The 20404-nt window shown below is 42.0% G+C and overlaps 2 protein-coding genes across 2 annotated transcripts; both read right to left on the bottom strand.

Annotated features, from left to right (window-relative positions):
• Positions 1-9293, bottom strand: LOC135101204 (cytochrome P450 2L1-like). The gene is made up of 11 exons (XM_064004813.1): positions 9168-9293; positions 7653-7743; positions 7324-7414; positions 6637-6770; positions 4616-4834; positions 4309-4505; positions 2960-3071; positions 1982-2162; positions 1584-1701; positions 1164-1308; positions 1-806 (listed from the first exon to the last, which is right to left on the bottom strand). Exons 2-11 carry the CDS (start codon positions 7732-7734, stop codon positions 613-615), a joined length of 1473 nt encoding a protein of 490 aa, XP_063860883.1. The 5' UTR covers positions 7735-7743; positions 9168-9293; the 3' UTR covers positions 1-612.
• A 1517-nt stretch (positions 9294-10810) lies between these two features.
• LOC135101202 (cytochrome P450 2L1-like) lies at positions 10811-20033 on the bottom strand. Its single transcript, XM_064004809.1, has 11 exons — positions 19890-20033; positions 18442-18532; positions 18123-18213; positions 17553-17686; positions 17039-17257; positions 16732-16928; positions 15181-15292; positions 13775-13955; positions 13365-13482; positions 12787-12931; positions 10811-12429 (listed from the first exon to the last, which is right to left on the bottom strand). The coding sequence occupies exons 2-11, from the start codon at positions 18521-18523 to the stop codon at positions 12236-12238; spliced, it is 1473 nt and encodes a 490-aa protein (XP_063860879.1). The 5' UTR covers positions 18524-18532; positions 19890-20033; the 3' UTR covers positions 10811-12235.
• Positions 20034-20404: the final 371 nt, after the last annotated feature.

Here is a 20404-nt window from a genome sequence, read left to right as displayed (position 1 = left end):
TAAAATATAAAATGCACTTTATTTTAGACAGAATATTGGTGTGTAAGGCACAATGAAATCATTCCGGATATTCTGATACATAGTATATTATAATTATGGTTAGTTTTGTTAGTTTTGTGAATGTTAGTTTTGTGGAGTTTTAAAGTTTGCCGCGCGCGCGGAAATCCCAGATATGATGTGTGGCCCGCGTTTTGACTTGCCGTACCGAAGAGGTTAAATGAAAACTCTCTATTGATCATTGTAGATAAATAATCTGGCGTCTGTATGGGAAGAAAGAATAGATACATGCTGAATACGGCTGGTGAGAAGCAAAATTGTGACCACATCCCACATAATACTGCTCATCTTGCCCATTGTCTATCATTTTCAACATGTACATATTCCTTACTAAGAAAAAAAAAAATACCCTTGAAGACCTACTGACATCACGCATTGCACTGTAATACAGTTCATGGAATGCTTTCTTTGTAGAGTTACTTTAATAGTGCCAGAATCATGACGTAAAGTTAGTCATCAAGCAATAAAGCTACCATTACGAAATCAGTGATGGGAACAGAGGACGGAGGCGCCTGCTCCTCGAGCCTCTAAGGGAGTCCACAGGAGTGACCTCAGTTAGTCCTCTTTCGTCCTTGGAGTGATGACAATGTTTTGGTCGTGGGCCAATCGTACTGATGGCAATCTGGGATCTCCTTCGAGGTTCACCTCGCAACCCTCGGGGGCAGAAAAAGTGAAGTTCTGGAGCAGGGCGGAGGAGAAGAGGAACAGCTCCATCCTGGCCAGAGATTCGCCCAAGCAGCTCCTGCGTCCTGAGGAAAGAGGCGTGGTGTCACACACAGCTTTTGGTATTGGTCTTATGGTTGCTTTTATAATATTGATTTTATGTCGTACACTTACAGTGATCCAAGGCGATTGTGGTAAAGTTTGGCTGTATGTCCCTGTCTTAGTTTGATATAAATTAACGTTGTTGTTCGTCTGCCCAGTCACACACATGTATGTGATGGATGAGGAAGATTGTAAGGAGAGTGAGGAAGACAGTCACCTTCCCATCCTGCATCCAGTGCCATGCAGCCTGGCTAAAGGTACACTTGCCCGTCATGACGTGACCGGCAACACTTACCCAGAGCTACATGTATTGCAGCACACACCTGGAAGTATATACACACCTGTGCCGAAGGGGAGAAAACCTTCCTTTTGGGACGCAAAGTTGCCCTGGTCGTCCAGGAAGTGCTCCAGCCTGAACTGGTCGGGGTGTTCCCAGTACTGAGGGTCGTAGTGACAACAGACGGTCGCGGGGAACACAAAGCTTCCCTGCGTTGGTTTTTCCAAAGTAATATGTGTGAGAAAAAAACAAAACAAAACAATAATAATAAGAATAATAAATAAACAAAAAAAAAAAAAAAAAATAAAATAACGTTTCCTTAATTTCTCTTTTCTTTTATCTGAGTTTTATTTGTACTTATACCAAGGTTACATTTCTCTGACATTTAGTTACATTTCGACCTGACCAAAGGTGATGCAGAAAGTAATATTTTCAGTGCATGACACGAATAACATGTTAGGGACAAGGAGAGCGAGGGTCTCACCTTGGGGATGAGGTAGCCCCCTACTTGAATGTCTCTGTCTGGGGAGCGCTGCACGCCAAGGGATACCATGGAGGAGAAGCGCAGAGCTTCCTGTATCATGGCCTCCACCAGGGGCAGGCTGGATCAACACACGACACATCTTTACTCATTCAGGTGCACTCGAATGACCAGTAAACACATCAACTATACGCATACTTAAGCTACACCTTAGGAACAGATAGCATACAAGCTGGTGTGACATCAAAACCAAACTAACAGCTACGTAGAAAATAAATATACAGATTATTGATGTTCTATCATGAGGGATGACTGATGTGATGCACAGAGATGCAGGAAACACCAAGTAGAATGAACTAGGATAAACTGTAATAGTTCTTCATGACCGGCGATGTACGTACTTGGGTTTGTGTTGATAGGAGGGCAAGGTGTCTCGGGGCACCACCGCGTCAATCTGCTCCTGGACGCGCCGCTGCACCTCGGGGTATTTGATCATGTAGAGGATGATCCAGCGCAGCATATTGGAGGTGGTGTCGAACCCGGCATTAAACAGGTCGAAAGTCACACATACTAAGTCCAATTCTGTCAAACACGAAATAATTATGTTAGAATTATCACATCAAAGTGATTCTTCTTTAGTTGCACACTCCATCTGTGTGACTTGCAGACATAATATAGCCTGCTCTCAGACTACAGAATGAGTGGAAGCCGCATGAAGATGAGGCGTGTTGGCCATGCGGGAAGAAGGGAGATGAGGAACCTATCAAGAGTCTGAACAACACTTGTTGAAGGAAGATCGACGGGTAGACAGAAAGTGAGATGATGACATGGACTTACAGTGGAGCTTCAAAGAATGGAAGCAACAACAGAAACGCCAATAACAGAAAAAAAATGCAATAGACAGGAATGACAGGCAAAAGGTCGCGTATGGCGCCAACCACTGACGCTTGGGAAATGGGGAAAGAAGAAAACATGGAGCAATAAAGTCCAGGCAGATGGACTTGAAGAGTAAAAAAGGATGTAGTAAAAATCTCTGGTTAGGGAGGCGTCTGCCCTATCTATGGCTTTGGGAGCGGCGCAGCTCCTCTCTGAGGTATAGTGCCTCGCTCTCTGAGGATGTCCAAGGAAGCCAAAAGTCAAAAGTCCAGGTGCAGCCTTGGCGATTTCATGAACAACATTCGGTGCACACACATGCATTCCGCTGTCAATCCTTACATCCCAGCCTGAGATGTGAAGATGCGCGTGGCGTGGCGGGTGATGGGGATATGTAGTACTTGGTGTAGGAATTCAGAATAGTATAGGAACTTTGCTACACGTGGACTCGCACTGTCACGACGACGAGTTAGAATAAGACTGTAAGAATACATGAAGCAACTCACCACTAAAGTATTCAGCAATGTCACTCTTATTGTCCATGGCGATGAGGTACTCGTCGATCACGTCTCTTGGGTTGTCAGGGTCCAGCTGGGCGCGGTGTGCTGTCTTTATGTCCTGTGCAGGTTATATATAATTAAGGTGAAAAGTGGAAGAAAAGATGTGCACCAGAGGTCTGCCAGATGTGGTTGGCTGGTGTAGGTCCCTCGGGTGCCTGAGATGTGCGGTGGGTGCGGGCGTACAATACAAATAATCTTTTGTGGGTGAAGAATGTGTGCAGATTTGACTGTGAATGTAGATGCGGGTGTGGGGTGGGTGGAGGTGTACGCACTTACAGAAGATGAAGGGTGGGCGTGGTTCATCACTATTGTCAGCGCGGCCTAGACAAAACAGCCACCTTTCTAAGGTAGCGAGATAGACTGGAAGGTCGGAGAAGATAAAATAAGAGAGGTAGGGTGTGTACAGAGAACTCTGAGAGGATATTGGCTTAAACTTTAAGCAATGTAGATTAAACGTTTGAGGGTTATATGTGAACGGCGGGGTAAGAGCAGGATAAGTCATATGAGGAAGCAGTCCTTCCGGTCATGAGAGGCACAGCATGTAGATAGGAATATTAAGATGTGAATTATAAGAACATAAGAACATAAGAAATAAGGGAAGCTGTAAGAAGCCATCAGGCTTACACTTGTATGAAATATACCTACCGATTTCCACCTATCATCCCCATCCATCAACCCGTCTAATTTTCTCTTAAAGCTTCCTAACGTCTTGGCTCTAACAATATGATTACTAAGTCCGTTCCATTCATCTACCATTCTATTTGAGAACCAGTTTCTTCCCATCTCTTTCTTAAACCTAAAATTTTCAAAGCTTGAACCCGTTATTTCTTGTTCTGTCCTGGTTGCTGATCCTAAGAATTTTGCTTACGTCCCCCTTATACCACTTAAAGACACACACACACACACACACACACACACACACACACACACATACACACACACACACAGACACACACACACACACACACACACACACACACACACACACACACACACACACACACACACACACACACACACACACACACACACACACACACACACACCATGAGCTCTGAGCTCTTTCCGTAGGTAGGTGATCGGCTGGTTGGATGACCAGTAGAAGACCGTAGGTAAGTGATACACACACACACACACACACACACACACACACACACACACACACACACACACACACACACACACACACACACACACACACACACACACACACACACACACACACACACACTCACACACACACACACACACACACACACACATGCACATAATTCAAGTTGCAGTCAGCATCATACCTGTATGAGTGTCTTCGCTTCTTTTCTCAAGTTCGCCATTTTTGTGTAGAGCGATAATCTGTTCTTTATGAAGTCTGGAATGATCTTCTTGATGAATGGAATGAACTCCAGAATTAACAATACTGACGTAGTTTCGAAAGACCTTATTATCTTGATGATTGACAAAACCCTTTCGTCGTCCATGTCATATCTCGTGCCTGAGGATGAGAAGATGAAGGGTCTCCAGTGAGGAGCAGTGTTCTCAAGCCTGACAGAACAACCAGACCTAAGAATGATAAAGACTACCACAGTCATCACCAGTACTCACTTGCAACCATCTGCCACACAACATTAAGGACAGCGACATTGAGGGATTTGGGAAAGAGCGTGGGAGACCCTGAGTGTTTCTTGAAATCCTCCACCAGCAACTGTGCCTCTCGCTGAATGGCGTCCTCTAGGTAGGTCTTGCCCATCCCGAGATCACGCAGGTTACGCAGCAGAAACCTTCGAGCATTTTGCCAGTGTTTGCCATTAGTCATGATGACACCTGTGGGAGGAACACGAGCATGTATCTATAATGGAGCAGAGAGGGTCACTGGCATCGGTGGTGTGGAGGAGGAAGGCAAGACATCATTGTTTGCAGGAGATTTAAGAGAAGATGAGTTTTAAGAGAAGATTAGACAAGTTTTAAGAGAAGATTAGACAAGTTTATGGATGGGGATAACAGATGGAAATAGGTAGGTATATTTCATACAGGGACTGCCACGTGTAAGCTTGGACGCTTCTTGCAGCTTCTTTTATTTCTTATGTTCTTATGTTCTTATGTGATGCAGGGACCGTACCTTGAAATGCTTTCTTCAAAGAACGGTTTTCAAAGGACATTGTCTTATTTTGATGTGTGTTTTTCCCATTGAAGATATACTCGCGTCATCACAAGTAAGTTATAGTGATTCATTCTTGGGATGTCACCTCCATTTCCAAAAAATACGGAACGCAGTAGCTTCTGCTTCTGCGGGGAAGAGAACCTGAAGAGGTAGCCATTGCTAAACTTTTCCTAGCAAAGCTGAGGGTCTGCACAACTGCGGTGTTTTCCACCCCTAACTTGTCTAGACTCAGACTGACAGAAGAGAACCATTGGTGGTGGAGGGAGAAGAAAAGACGGTACGACGCGTACTGAAACGTATGACACGACGACCCATGATAAACTCATATTTCTATGATTTGGTTATATATTTGATTCATTATTTGGTCAAGATGACTTTGAATTAATTATTTAATTTGCTTAACTATTCATACAGCCAAATACGGAAGAAATAGCGTTCTGTATTACTTCAAAAAAGGAACACAACATTTCACTTTTCAATACGGAACGATTCCGCATTTTTAAGGAACAGGTGGTCACCCTAACTCATCCTCATCCATATGAGACCATTAGCGATAGCGGTAAGCTGCTTGGGATCTCGATTGGGATCCGCTTTGTCACCTGGGGTCCACGACATAAATATGCCCGGATTAGGTCAACAAGGGCATAAGACAAAAACAACGATGCCTCCATACACAGGACAGTCCCCTACAGGCAATCCCTCTCAATATGCAGGTATTCACCAGCGAGACAGGAACATCAAAGAGCCCAGCGCAGAGGTAGCAGTGGAAGCACCGTTACACAGTATAACACACTCGGGAGAGTACACCTACAAGGCCACATTCGTAGGTAACATCTAAAAAGAATGATTGGAGATAAGTGGCATTACATGTTATCACATGCCCGTATAGTTAATTATATATATGTAATAGTGCAAGTAATTACGTACTCAGATGATGAGCATTATGTAAGTGACTATAGTAGTATCTGTAAGAATACAAGAAGCCAATATGTTGACACATACTTGACCTGCATTACTGTACCATTGATGGGTTCTCGACCTCTTACATAATAAAGAAAGTGGGTACGAGCTGGTGGCCTTAATTAACCTAACCATCTATTATTGGCGTCTACGAAAGATATACAATACTTTTCACCTACCATTAAAATAAATACCATTGAAAAGTTCCACTACAAGCCGGACTAGTTAAGATGAGACGCCGAAGTTTGAGAATGCAGTACCAGCATTACAGATAGACCCTTACATCACAATAATTCACTTTCAACTCTACATTAAATCTCATTAAAGTCAATTAACTGCTTTATGTTAATTGTTATAATTCAACTTGTTTTCTTATTTTAGCTGCACTGAAGTATTAAAAGGCTTTAACTATTTAGTTGAGCATATAAAGAAAAGCCCATTTCGAGAACGATTCGTTCACTCATTAATGATTTAATTAACCATAAAATTGTAATGTGACACCGACCTGCTGGAACTCCTTCAGATAATATAAAACCCAAATCAAGATGGGGACGATCCGACAGCTCAGTCCTTGACATAGCTTCCTTGATGAGCTTGTAGTTGCACAAGAAGATAAATTTGTTTTGTCCCAATTCAGTCCTGAGGAGAAAAAGCGTCAATGAGGCAAGAACGGTACGAGAGGCAAATTAACGCGCGAGTCACAGCAAACATGGGCAGAATAATCAACCCACTTTTACAATCCTTTGAGTATAAATGGTCATGAGACGCTTGAGCAAAAATGAAACTCTTACAGTCATTCATAATTTGGATTTCCTGATCAATTAGATTAGTTGACGGTGTTATTTTTCAATATTTTGCCTTGAACTTGCACTACAGCATTTCACTAAGCATAAGAAGCCACTGGAGCCAAAGGATTACAGCACAGCAAGTGGCGCCCAGCTTTACACCACCTCCTACCTCCTGTGATCAGGTGGCTGGGTCAGTTTCTCTGTGTATTTATCCTGGGGCTTTGTTAAGTATACTTGAATCGTGGACAGAGATAGCAGAGACCCATTGCCATGAATTAAGTGTTGTATTTTACCCACACACCAATAAAGTTAAACATTCAAGAGTTAAGTTTTTCTGACAGCAGACTTCCTTAGCACAGGTCGTTCACGTCTACAGTCCTCCTGTAAATGCCTTCAATACTTACTTGAATATGTCACCATATTTCTTCCTTAATTTCTTGACGACGGAAATGGTTGGGAATAACGAGTTCCCGACGTAAGGAATCACCATCGGACCTGCAAAGAATGGCAAGGATCACCTGCCTTGGTGGATAGATACTATACTCTTGCCTCCTAAATGGGGGAACCTTGATACCCGGGAGGACACTCGTCACTATATGATGTTGCATCTCTTCATATTTACCCAGCCAGGGTTTCACACATAAATAGTTCAAGAAATGGATCCAAAGAGAAAAATGGTAAAAATGTATCCTTGTCTGAATTAACAGCGAAGGAAAACACTGCACTCCCTCACCTGGAGGCATGCCCGAGGGCCTGGTGAAGTAGTACCGCAGAAGCAGCACCAGGAGGACGAAAAGGAACAGCTCCAGCCACATGGCGACGATCTGTAATGAAAGAACCTCAGTGGCGCTCGTTGTTCGTAACCTTGTCATCTAACTAATAGCAAATCAAGTGCTTTCAAAAGGGAGGTCTTAAGACACTTCTCATAATTTTGGATATTCTTTTAATACATACCTATTTCCATCACACACACACACACACACACACACACACACACAGACACACACACACATCGCTTAGTATAATGGTTTGCAGGCCTTGCTCATAACCGAGAAGGTTATGAGCTAGACCTGAGTTCAAGTCCCAGGAGACGACGACGAAGTTGGGTAGACCCAGATTTGCATCCCCGGTCTTGACTTCGTTGCCCTGGTGTCGTGTTCGCAACTGTCTCTTTGTTCGTAGTTGTCTGTTCTTTGTTTACAAACAAAAACCGGACGGTTGTGAATACTTTACAGGATCTATTTCATCCCTGTATTTGACAAATCTTTTAACCTATTCCTCAGACATGTTGCTGTGGACAGCAGCTGACAGGTTCTCGTATGTTTATCAAAACGATTTGTAAACAAGTCAGCTGCGTACAAAGGACAGCTAGGAACACAACATTCTGTCATTAGCATGGCTGAAGACTTGGTTAAAAGCTTAAAAAAATATACTGATGAAATTGACAGCACAGAAATCAATCTTTTGTTTGTAAAGAAAGAGTGGACAGCTACGAAGAAGGGGGCAGCTACGAACACAACACCGGTGTGTGGCGTGGGAGTGGTCTCAGTCCTCCTCAAAGATCAGTCACTTTAAGCTTAGAGCTGTTTTTCTTTTTCTTCTTTTTTTTTTTTTTTCTGTATAGGGGAGCGTCTGGGTGTGTCTCGCGACCAATTGATGACCATTTTATGTGATCCTTATCAAAGTTAATATAAGTTGATTATTTTGAGACTGGTTGTAGTAATGTCTGCCACTTCGTAGGAGACACTTTTCATTGAATATATATATATATATATATATATATATATATATATATATATATATATATATATATATATATATATATATATATATATATATATATATATATATATATATATATATATATATATATATATATATATATATATATATATATATATATATATATATATATATATATATATATATATATATATATATATATATATATATATATTTTTTTTTTTTTTTTTTTTTTTTCACACAGAAGCGGTGTGATACAAACAAACAAACAAACAAGCAAAGGAATATATAAATCATGTTTCGATGAGAGCTGACATGCGACTCCCACGGAAGGAAGGATAATCATTGCTGCTTCCAATCAAGATGACCTTACCATCACCCACAACACACGTCTGCTCTTCTACCAGCACGTATTTCACAGCAAGGATGAAAAACAGGGTTACTTTGACATACTTACAAGACACTTCACAATAAGGAAAAGAGGGAAAACATGCACACCACTCACGGTCGATCACTGAAGGTGGTGAGTGCTGCCACGGACTCAAGAAACAAAGGAGCGCACGTGTTATTCGTGAAGCTACTTAAATAAAGTGGTGCGCCTCAATGAAACTGCGACGCTGTGACTGCCGCTAGTGTTTTTATGATATGACACCCCTTTGGGCCAGATGCCACATCCCACCACAATGTCAATATGTTTGATGCAGGTTATGGTAGACAGAAATTACTATTACTATACTCTTATTTCTAATGATCGGCGCCTGTAGTGGATAAAATGACACCATGTATGGACTTGGACTGACAACGCTACAACAACCAAGAAGTTTAAATGTTACACGTCCTTAGCATTCGTAAAATCAAGAGATGAGATCTTGCCGTGTGTGAAAAGTGTTGTCACGAATGTGAAAAAAAAATAAGTATGTATGGCGTGTGTTGCTGAATCTGTCAGAAGTGGACACACCTCCTTCCTTTTGTACTCGACTGTGCGTTTCTTTCCTGGAGTGTAGATTTGCGAGAAGTGAGGACCCAGTTACTGACCTTTGAATGCCGGCACTGTCACTCGATCGGTAATTGTTCAGTCATAGTGACGCGGCAGTGTGTCTGTGCTTGTGTGTGTGTGTGTGTGTGTGTGTGTGTGTGTGTGTGTGTGTGTGTGTTGCATTTTTACATATTGTTTATTTCCATACCTACTAGTTATTTTTTATGGTCGTTCTCTCTCATGGAACTTGCTGTTAATTTGATTTATCTATTTTTCTTTACCCAAGGTATTCTGGCCAAAAGGCAACAAAAAGACGCCGAAAAGACATCGACTGGCGGTTTAGCTAGGACTGTATTCTGAAACACATCTGCCAACATCTTCACTACATTCAAGACCTTCTAATTGAAGTTACACGGATTTTTATCCGACTATTTTCTATTAGACTATTTTTTATGATTCCAATGACATTTCTACATTATTAACAGGAGAAACACTCTTGAGAACCCGGCTAATCATCTCGGTGACCTTTGAAAAAAGTCGTGGTTACAGAATACGGCTCTAGGTCACATATGATTCTGGATTCTTCTTCAGACATCACGTGCGCATTGCAAAGCTCCTACTTTATCTTCAAGGTCAACACTTATCACTCGTCCCTTTATTGGTGACATAATCAATACTGTATCGTAACGACTACATTAATAGACTTGACATCATGATAACACCACTACATTGTTCTTCCTTTCCTTGTCATTTGTGTGTGCATGGTTGGATAGCTGTATGGTGCCGCCGTAGGATGGTCTAGTTTTTGTAAAAAGAGATACTATAGTCCTTCTGAATGAGCATGATATGAAGTTCACGTATTAAAATCTAACTCTAAATAAACAGACTGAACTCTCTAATATCTGTCTTTAGGAAATCACTTGAGTCAGGTGAGGTACCGGTGATGTGGAGGCAGGCGAATTTATGTTTAAGGAGGGAGATAAAATTTTAACGTCTAATTATAAACCTGTCAGCTCAACTTCTGTTGTATGTAAAATGATGGAGTCAGTAATAGTGAAGAATATTAGGGAGTACGAGTTCCTGACTAAGGTCAGGTGTTCTCTCTCTCTCTCTCTCTCTCTCTCTCTCTCTCTCTCATGTCTATGATTATGGATAAAATGGATAAAGTAAGGTAGAGAAAAGTGTTTTATTTATTTAGTTTTGCATCCATAAAACGTATCCGTTTTCTATGAACAGGTGAGGGAATGGAAAAACAGAGAGAATAAATACAGTTAATATAAAGCAAAAAATTAAAGTAGCGATGGAAAACTTACACTGACTGCACACAAGGAACATAAAAAAAAAAAAAAACATGAAAAAAAAAGTAAATGGGAGCTGATACAGAGCCAAATCCCACAACCATCACTACATCAAGACTTTTATAACTTCTCCCAGCCAAATATACGAAATGAATTACACAGGGCAAGTTTCTATTACCTACATTAATGTCTTGTATGTAATAACTGTGAATGTATTTCCTATCGGGAGGTAGAATGTAAGAGACGAGCAGAAAGCAAAGGCAACTGGTTAGACTTAGTTACCTTACCTCGTTCCGACTCAGTAGTGGTTGTTTACAATACGAAGGTGGCGGTGGTGATGATGGTGATGACGGTAATGGTGATGGTGGTGGCTGAGGGAAACTCATAGCAGTGGTGGCCAAGAAAGATAATGAGTTTTGGCAGTGGTGGAGAGATGCCGATTCAAATTGGCGCTTTTTCATCAGCTTAATTTGACGCTACCTGAATTCGGGAACTGACACTGCCGAACACGTTAGCTTTCTGAAAGTACTGTTCACGGAAAGTACTGTTCACGGCCTGGGTAACGTGAATAAGTTTTCTCTAGTTAAAATCACTCAGAAAAACATTACGTAGCGATTGTCATGGAGAAATCACTCTCAAATGGTACAGCGAGTCTTTATGCCTCCCTGCCTTCCTCGCCGCGCTGCATCTCAAGACACAAGACACTGTAATAGTATCCTGAAGTAACTGCTCGTCTATGTACTCCTCCCTCTGCGTCGTAACGGTGAGAACTGACGTCTACTCACAGCCATGCCACTGGGAACGCGCTGAATAGTTCGTCTAAATGACCTTCCCATTCAGTTATTCAGTTTCCTTTCCTCCCTCTCATTTGTTTTTATCATGTAGCTACTCTTAAATGAAAACTCTCTATTGTTCATTGGAGATAAATAATCTGGCGTCTGTATGGGAAGAATAGATACATGGTGAATAAGGCTGGTCAGAAGCAAAACTGTGACCACATCCCACATAATACTGCTCATCTTGCCTATTGTCTATCATTTTCAGCATGTACCTGTTCCTTACTAAGAAAAAAAAAAAAAAAAATTTACCCTTGAGGACTCTCTGACCTCACGTAATGTACTGTAATACAGTTCATGGAATGCTTTCTCAGTAGAGTTATTCTAATTGTGCCAGAATCATAAGGTAAAGTAAAGTTAGTCATCAAGCGATAAAGCTACCATTACGAAATCAGTGATGGGAACAGAGGACGGAGGCGCCTTCTCCTCGAGCCTCTAAGGGAGTCCACAGGAGTGACCTCAGTTAGTCCTCTTTCGTCCTTGGAGTGATGACAATGTTTTGGTCGGGGGCCATTCGTACTGATGGCAATCTGGGATCTCCTTCGAGGTTCACCTCGCAACCCTCGGGGGCAGAAAAAGTGAAGTTCTGGAGCAGGGCGGAGGAGAAGAGGAACAGCTCCATCCTGGCCAGAGATTCGCCCAAGCAGCTCCTGCGTCCTGAGGAAAGAGGCGTGGTGTCACACACAGCTTTTGGTATTGGTCTTATGGTCGCTTTTATAATATTGATTTTTTGTCGTACATATACAGTGATCCAGGGCGATTGTGGTAAAGTCTGGCTGTATGTCCCTGTCTTAGTTTGATATAAATTAACGTTGTTGTTCGTCTGCCCAGTCACACACATGTATGTGATGGATGAGGAAGATTGTAAGGAGAGTGAGGAAGACAGTCACCTTCCCATCCTGCATCCAGTGCCATGCAGCCAGGCTAAAGGTACACTTGTCCGTCATGACGTGACCGGCAACACTTACCCAGAGCTACACGTATTGCAGCACACACCTGGAAGTATATACACACCTGTGCCGAAGGGAAGAAAACCTTCCTTTTGGGACGCAAAGTTGCCTTGGTCGTCCAGGAAGTGCTCCAGCCTGAACTGGTCGGGGTGTTCCCAGTACTGAGGGTCGTAGTGACAACAGACGGTCGCGGGGAACACAAAGCTTCCCTGCGTTGGTTTTTCCAAAGCATATATGTGAGACAAAAAAATAAATAAAATAAAATAAATATATAAATAAAAAAAAAAAATAATAAAAAAATAAATGAATAAACAAGAATGAAATAAATAGCTAAACAAAGAATGAAATCAATCAATCAATGAATCAATCAATAAATAAATACATAACAATAAATTGATAAATAAAATAAAATGAATAAATAAATAAAATGAATAAATAAATAAAATAAATAAATAAATAAAATAATATTTCCATGATTTCTCTTTTCTTATATCTGAGTTTTATTTATACTTATACCAAGGTTACATTTCTCTTTAAAAAAAATAGTATCCATTGCGACCTGACCAAAGGTGATGCAGAAAGTAATATTTTCAGTGCATGACACGAATAACATGTTAGGGACAAGGAGAGCGAGGGTCTCACCTTGGGGATGAGGTAGCCCCCTACTTGAATGTCTCTGTCTGGGGAGCGCTGCACGCCAAAGGATATCAAGGAGGAGAAGCGTAGAGCTTCCTGTATCATGGCCTCCACCAGGGGCAGGCTGGATCAACACACGACACATCTTTACTCATTCAGGTGCACTCGAATGACCAGTAAACACATCAACTATACGCATACTTAAGCTACACCTTAGGAACAGATACCATACAAGCTGGTGTGACATCAAAACCAAACTAACAGCTACGTAGAAAATAAATATACAGATTATTGATGTTCTATCATGAGGGATGATTGATGTGATGCACAGAGATGTGATACACAGTGCAGGAAACACCAAGTAGAATGAACGAGGATAAACTGTAATAGTTCTTCATGACCGGCGATGTACGTACTTGGGTTTGTGTTGATAGGAGGGCAAGGTGTCTCGTGGCACTACCGCGTCAATCTGCTCCTGGACGCGCCGCTGCACCTCGGGGTATTTGATCATGTAGAGGATGATCCAGCGCAGCATATTGGAGGTGGTGTCGAACCCGGCATTAAACAGGTCGAAAGTCACACATACTAAGTCCAATTCTGTCAAACACGAAATAGTTATGTTAGAATTTTCACATCAAAGTGATTCTTCTTTAGTTGCACACTCCATCTGTGTGACTTGCAGACATAATATAGCCTGCTCTCAGACTACAGAATGAGTGGAAGCCGCATGAAGATGAGGCGTGTTGGCCATGCGGGAAGAAGGGAGATGAGGAACCTATCAAGAGTCTGAACAACACTTGTTGAAGGAAGATCGACGGGTAGACAGAAAATGAGATGATGACATGGACTTGCAATGGAGCTTCAAAAAATGGAAGCAACAACAGAAAAGCCAATAACACCAGTAGGTGTTTATTATTCTGTGGCGAAGCTCCTGCCATAGATGTATATCGTATGCAGTTCAATCTTGTCCACACTATGAAAGTGGTGAAGCTATGTAAATGGTGCAGCTTCTGCCAAAAAAAGTATATCGTATGCAGTTCAATCATGTCCACACTGTAAAAGAAGTGAAGCTGCTGCCATGTAAATATATATACCATATATATATGTAAATATGTATACCATGTAAATCAAGACCCCTTCAGCGACTATCACTGTATTATCTGCTGCCTCTTGATAAATAAACCTGATATTATTATTATTATTATTATTATTATTTTTATTATATATATATATATATATATATATATATATATATATATATATATATATATATATATATATATATATATATATATATATATATATATATATATATATATATATATATATATATATATATATATATATATATATATAAGAATAACTGGCAAAAGGTCGCATATGGCGCCAACCACTGACGCTTGGGGAATGGGAAAAGAAGAAAACATAGCAGGCAGATGGACTTGAAGAGTAAAAAGGACGTGGTAAAGATCTTCTCTGGTTAGGGAGGCGTCTGCCCTATCTGTGGCTTTGGGAGCGGCGCATCTCCTGTCTGAGGTATAGTGCCTCGCTCTCTGAGGATGTCCAAGGAAGCCAAAAGTCAAAAGTCCAGGTGCAGCCTTGGCGATTCCATGAACAACATGTGGTGCACACACATGCATTGCGCTGTCAATCCTTACATCCCAGCCTGAGATGTGAAGATGCGCGTGGCGTGGCGGGTGATGGGGATATGTAGTACTTGGTGTAGGAATTCAGAATAGTATAGGAACTTCGCTACACGTGGACTCGCACTGTCACGACGACGAGTTAGAATAAGACTGTAAGAATACATGAAGCAACTCACCACTAAAGTATTCAGCAATGTCACTCTTATTGTCCATGGCGATGAGGTACTCGTCGATCACGTCTCTTGGGTTGTCAGGGTCCAGCTGGGCGCGGTGTGTTGCCTTCAATTCCTGTGCACGTTATGTATAATTAAGGTGAAAAGTGGAAGGGAAGATGTGCACCAGAGGTCTGCCAGATGTGGTTGGCTGGTGTAGGTCCCTCTGGTGCCTGAGATGCGCGATGGGGTCAAGTGTACTGTGTAAAAATATTGTGGGTGAAGAGTGGATGAGCATTTTAAATGCAGTTGCGTGTGTGGGGCGTATGGAGGTGTACGTACTTGCAGAAGGTGGAGGGTGGTTGTGGTTGATCACACTAGTGAGGGCGGGAAAGACAAGACAGCCCCAGTCCTAAGGTGGCGAGAGACTGGAAGGTCGGTTTAGATAAAATAAGAGAGGTGGGGTGGAGGCACGTGTGTAAGACGAACTTTGAGAGGATTCTGGCTTAAGGAATCCAGATTAAACGTTTGAGAGTTATTTGTGAACGGTGTGGTTAGAGCTGGATAAGTCATAGCGGCCTTCCTGATCTTAAGAGGCACGGCACGCAATTAGGAAGATTAAGATGTGAATTATGAGTAAAGGCTCGATTGACCAAGGAGTGCTTTGTACTGGATGGAAAAGGAAGTTTTGGTCTTAAGCTTGGCTCGCATATTGAAAGTAAAAAAATTCACTAAACAGACAGAGCCAGAGAGTTATGTAGTCGCTACAGGAGTTTGAAAGCCATATGAAGGTGGTACCTATTGTAAAAAATGTAAACAAGGTAAATATTTCTCCGAAATCTTCATGAGTGTCCAGTGCGTGCAAGAAAGAAGGCGAATAATCGGCTCGCAACATGGTCTGTGTCGAGTGACAGCCTCACGAGTGGCGGTTTCTGTCTTTCGTGGAGAGGTCACCATGTGATTGGCTTACGTATAAAACTTAAAAGCATATCACTAGATGATTGTTAATGACACTGAACAATTTATTAAAAGCGTATCGTGTATTTTAGATGAGAACAGACTGTACTTGTGGCGAGAATGAGGGTTTTGTGCAAAAAAAAAAAAAAAAAAAACTAGCGTTGCGGCACACGTGCTGTGGCTCGGGTACGTCTGTGGGCCACTTGAAGTTACTCTTATGGATGCGATCCTTGTGCGAGCATTAATACTGCAGGTGAAATGCAGGTAGGGGATGAAGCTGGTCGTCCTTCCACACCTCTGATGCGCACCCATATATCAATAGTGTGTGTGTGTGTGTGTATGTGTGTGTGTGTGTGTGTGTGTGTGTGTGTGTGTGTGTGTGTGTGTGTGTGTGTGTGTGTGTGTGTGTGTGTGTGTGTGTGTGTGTGTGTGTGTGTGTGTGTGTGTGTGTGTGTGTGTGTGTGTATCTCTATACACACACACACACACACACACACACGCACTCAATCTCTCTCTCTCTCTCTCTCTCTCTCTCTCTCTCTCTCTCTCTCTCTCTCTCTCTCTCTCTCTCTCTCTCTCTCTCTCTTATACGCAATGCAAGTGCAGTCAGCATCATACCTGTATGAGTGTCTTCGCTTCTTTTCTCAAGTTCGCCATTTGCGTGTAGAGCGATATTCTGTTCTTGATGAAGTCTGGAATGATCTTTTTGATGAATGGAATGAACTCCAGAATTAACATTACTGACGTAGTTTCGAAAGACCTTATTATCTTGATGATTGACAAAACCCTTTCGTCGTCCATGTCATATCTCGTGCCTGAGGATGAGAAGATGAAGGGTCTCCAGTGAGGAGCAGTGTTCTCAAGCCTGACAGAACAACCAGACCTAAGAATGATAAAGACTACCACAGTCATCACCAGTACTCACTTGCAACCATCTGCCACACAACATTAAGGACAGCAACATTGAGGGATTTGGGAAAGAGCGTGGGAGACCCTGAGTGTTTCTTGAAATCCTCCACCAGCAACTGTGCCTCTCGCTGAATGGCGTCCTCTAGGTAGGTCTTGCCCATTCCGAGATCACGCAGGTTACGCAGCAGAAACCTTCGAGCATTTTGCCAGTGTTTGCCATTAGTCATGATGACACCTGTGGGAGGAACACGAGCATGTAACTATAATGGAGCAGAGAGGGTCACTGGCATCCGTGGTATACAGGAGAAAGGCAAGATGTCATTGTCTGCAGATGTAATATAGGGGCCGTAATTTGAATTGTTTTTGTAAATATAGTTATGATTCAACATGTTATCCTCTTTTACCTGCACTGAAATACCAAGAGCCTTCAACTGCTTAGCAGAGCATATAAAGAAAAGCTTACTCCGAAAAAAAAAAAAATTCGTTCAGATGTTAATAAATTAACCGTAAAACTGTAGTGTGACACCGACCTGCTGGAACTCCTTCAGATAATATAAAACCCAAATCAAATTGGGGACGATCCGATAGCTCAAGCCTTGACATGCTTTCCTTAATGAGCTTATAGTTGCACAGGAAGATGAATTTGTTGGGCCCCAATTCAACCCTGAGGAGGAAAACCGTCATTAAGACAAGTAAGGTATGAGTAGCGACTTAACGCGCGAGTCACAGCAAAGAGGAACAGAACACTGAACTTAACATTTCCAACACTGACTGGAAATGGTCGTGCGACACTTGTGCAAAAAATAAAACACTCACAGACATCCCTAGTTTGGATTTCCTGATTAATCTTTTTTTTTTTTTTTTTTCTGAACTTGCACCACAGTATTTCACTAATCTTAAGGAGAAGCCACTAGAGTCAGAGAGATAGAGCACAGCAAGTTAAGCCCGGTTTTTGCATCTTTGCCATGAATGAAGTGTTGTATTTTACCCACAAACCAATAAAGATAAATATTCATGAGTTTAAGTTTTTCTGACAGCAGACTTCCTTCGCACAGGTCGTTCACGTCTATAGTCCTCCAGTGAGTGCGTACACTACTTACATGAATATGTCGCCATATTTCTTCCTATACTTCTTGACCATGGGAATATCCAGGCGTAAAAAGTTCCCGATGTAAGGGATCACCATCGGACCTGCAAAGGATGGTAACGATCACCTACCTTGGTGGGGAGACACTATGCACGTGCCTCTTAACTTGATACTAGTGAGTACACTCGTGACTATCTGATGTTGTATCTCCTCATATTTACTCATTCAGGGTTTTACATATAAATAGCACATGATATTGTTCCAAAGAGAAAAATGGTAAAAATGTATCCTTGTCTGAATTAATAGTCAATTAAAGCACTGCACTCCCTCACCTGGAGGCATGCCCGAGGGCCTGGTGAAGTAGTACCGCAGAAGCAGCACCAGAAGGGCGAAAATGAACAGCTCCAGCCACATGGCGACTATCTGTAAGGAAGAAGTCTCAGTCCCGTATTCTGGAACGCTTTACTATCTCACCACGACTATTTTCCAAAGGTACAGAGATGTTTAGACAAGTTCCTAAGATTGTTTCTTCTGTCAGTAATGTAAAAATCGTGCTAATATATTACTATAACTGTAAAAACACCCTTGAAAACTAGTGTAACTTCAACTAGAGCCTTTTGAATGGACTGGGGTGCGGCGCAAGAGTGTTGCAGGATATGTTTTCAGTGGCCCTCGTTGTTCGTAACTTTGCACCTAACTAATAGCAAATCGAGTGATTTGAAGAGGAAGGTCTTAAGACTCTTCTCTTGATTTTGGATATTTCTATTCATTTCCATCACACACACACACACACACACACACACACACACACACACACACACACACACACATCGCTTAGTACATTGGTTTGCAGGCTTCGCTTATAACCGAGGTCTGCGTTTGAGTCCCGAGAGACGACGAGGAAGATGGGCAGGCGCAAATGTGCAGCCCCAGTTTTGACTTCGCTACCCTGGTGTCGTGCTCGTAGCTGTCTCTTTGTTCGTAGTTGTCTGTTCTTTGTTTTCCAAACAAAAACCTGGCTGTTGTGAATACATTACAGGATGTATTTCATCCCTTTATATACATAATCTTTAAATCAATTCTTCAGGCATATTGTGGACAGTAGCGGACAGATACCCGTATGTTTATCAACACGTTTTTGTAAACAGGTCAGTTGCATACAAAGGGCGGCTAGGAACACAACATTCTGTTATTAGCATGGCTGAAGATTTGGTTAAAAGATAAGAAAGAATATAATGATGAAACTAACAGCGCAGCAATAAACCTTTTGTTTGTAAACAAAGACTGGACGGCTACGAACAAGGGGTCCGCTACGAACACAACACCGGTGTGTGGCGTGTGAGTGGTCTCAGTTCTCAAAGATCAGTCACTATAAGCTCTATTTTTTCTTCTTTTTTTTTTCTTTCTGCATAGGGAAGTGTCTGGCTGTGTCTCGTGACCAATTGATGACCGTTTTATGTGATTCTTTTCAAAGGCAATATAAGTTCATTGTGTTAAGGAACCAGGTTGTAGTAATGCTGTGAACCACTTCGTATCAGACACACAGAAGCGGTGTGATATAAACAAATAAAATTATAAATCATGTTTTGATGAGAGCTGACATGCGACTCCCACGGAAGGAAGGATAATCATTGCTGCTTCCAATTAAGATAACCTTGACTCCACCCACAACACATTCCCACTCTCCTACCCATACACATTTCACAGCAAGGATGAAAAACATTTGCCACTCTGATAGGCCACCTCACAAAATGGGGAATAGGGAATGCACACCACCTACGTTAATATGACAGTCGATCAGGGAAGGTGGGAAGTGCTGCCACGGACTCAAGAACCACAGCAGCGCTCGTGTTATTCCTGAACGGCTACTCAAGATAGTGTTCCATCACTGACACTGCGACGCAGTGACTGCCGCTAGTGTTTTGATGATGAGACACCCCTCGGGGCCAGATGCCGCATCCCACCACCACGTCAATTTGTTTGATGCAGGTTATGGAAGGCAGAAATTACTGCTACTATGCTCGTATTTCTAATGATGGGCACCTATAGTGAATAAAATGTCAACATGTATGGACCTGGACTGACAACGCTACAACAACCAAGGAGTTTAAATGTTACACTTCCTTAGCATTCCTAAAATCACGAGATGAGATCTTGCCGTGTGTGAAAACTGTCGTCTCGAATGGGAAAAAAATAAGTATGCGTGACGTGTGCTGCTGAATCTGTCTGAGGTGAAAATACATACACTCTTCGTACTCAACTGTCCGTTTCTTTCCTCGAATGTAGCTTTGCGAG

Source organism: Scylla paramamosain, chromosome 6 (genome assembly GCF_035594125.1).
Source record: "Scylla paramamosain isolate STU-SP2022 chromosome 6, ASM3559412v1, whole genome shotgun sequence".
NCBI classification, from domain to species: domain Eukaryota; kingdom Metazoa; phylum Arthropoda; class Malacostraca; order Decapoda; family Portunidae; genus Scylla; species Scylla paramamosain.
This window is presented reverse-complemented; position numbering and strand designations above follow the sequence as displayed.

Excerpts from the sequence above, each read along its gene's own strand:
- LOC135101202 (XM_064004809.1), bottom strand. The coding sequence starts at position 18,523 with ATGTGGCTGGAGCTGTTCATTTTCGCCCTTCTGGTGCTGCTTCTGCGG. Across the intron at positions 15,293-16,731 it reads AAGCGAAGACACTCATACAG|GAATTGAAGGCAACACACCG; the intron begins GTATGATGCTGA and ends TAACGTGCACAG. Across the intron at positions 13,483-13,774 it reads TCCTATCAACACAAACCCAA|CCTGCCCCTGGTGGAGGCCA; the intron begins GTACGTACATCG and ends GTGTTGATCCAG.
- LOC135101204 (XM_064004813.1), bottom strand. The coding sequence starts at position 7,734 with ATGTGGCTGGAGCTGTTCCTTTTCGTCCTCCTGGTGCTGCTTCTGCGG. Across the intron at positions 6,771-7,323 it reads AAATATGGTGACATATTCAA|GACTGAATTGGGACAAAACA; the intron begins GTAAGTATTGAA and ends TTTTCTCCTCAG. Across the intron at positions 1,702-1,981 it reads TCCTATCAACACAAACCCAA|CCTGCCCCTGGTGGAGGCCA; the intron begins GTACGTACATCG and ends GTGTTGATCCAG.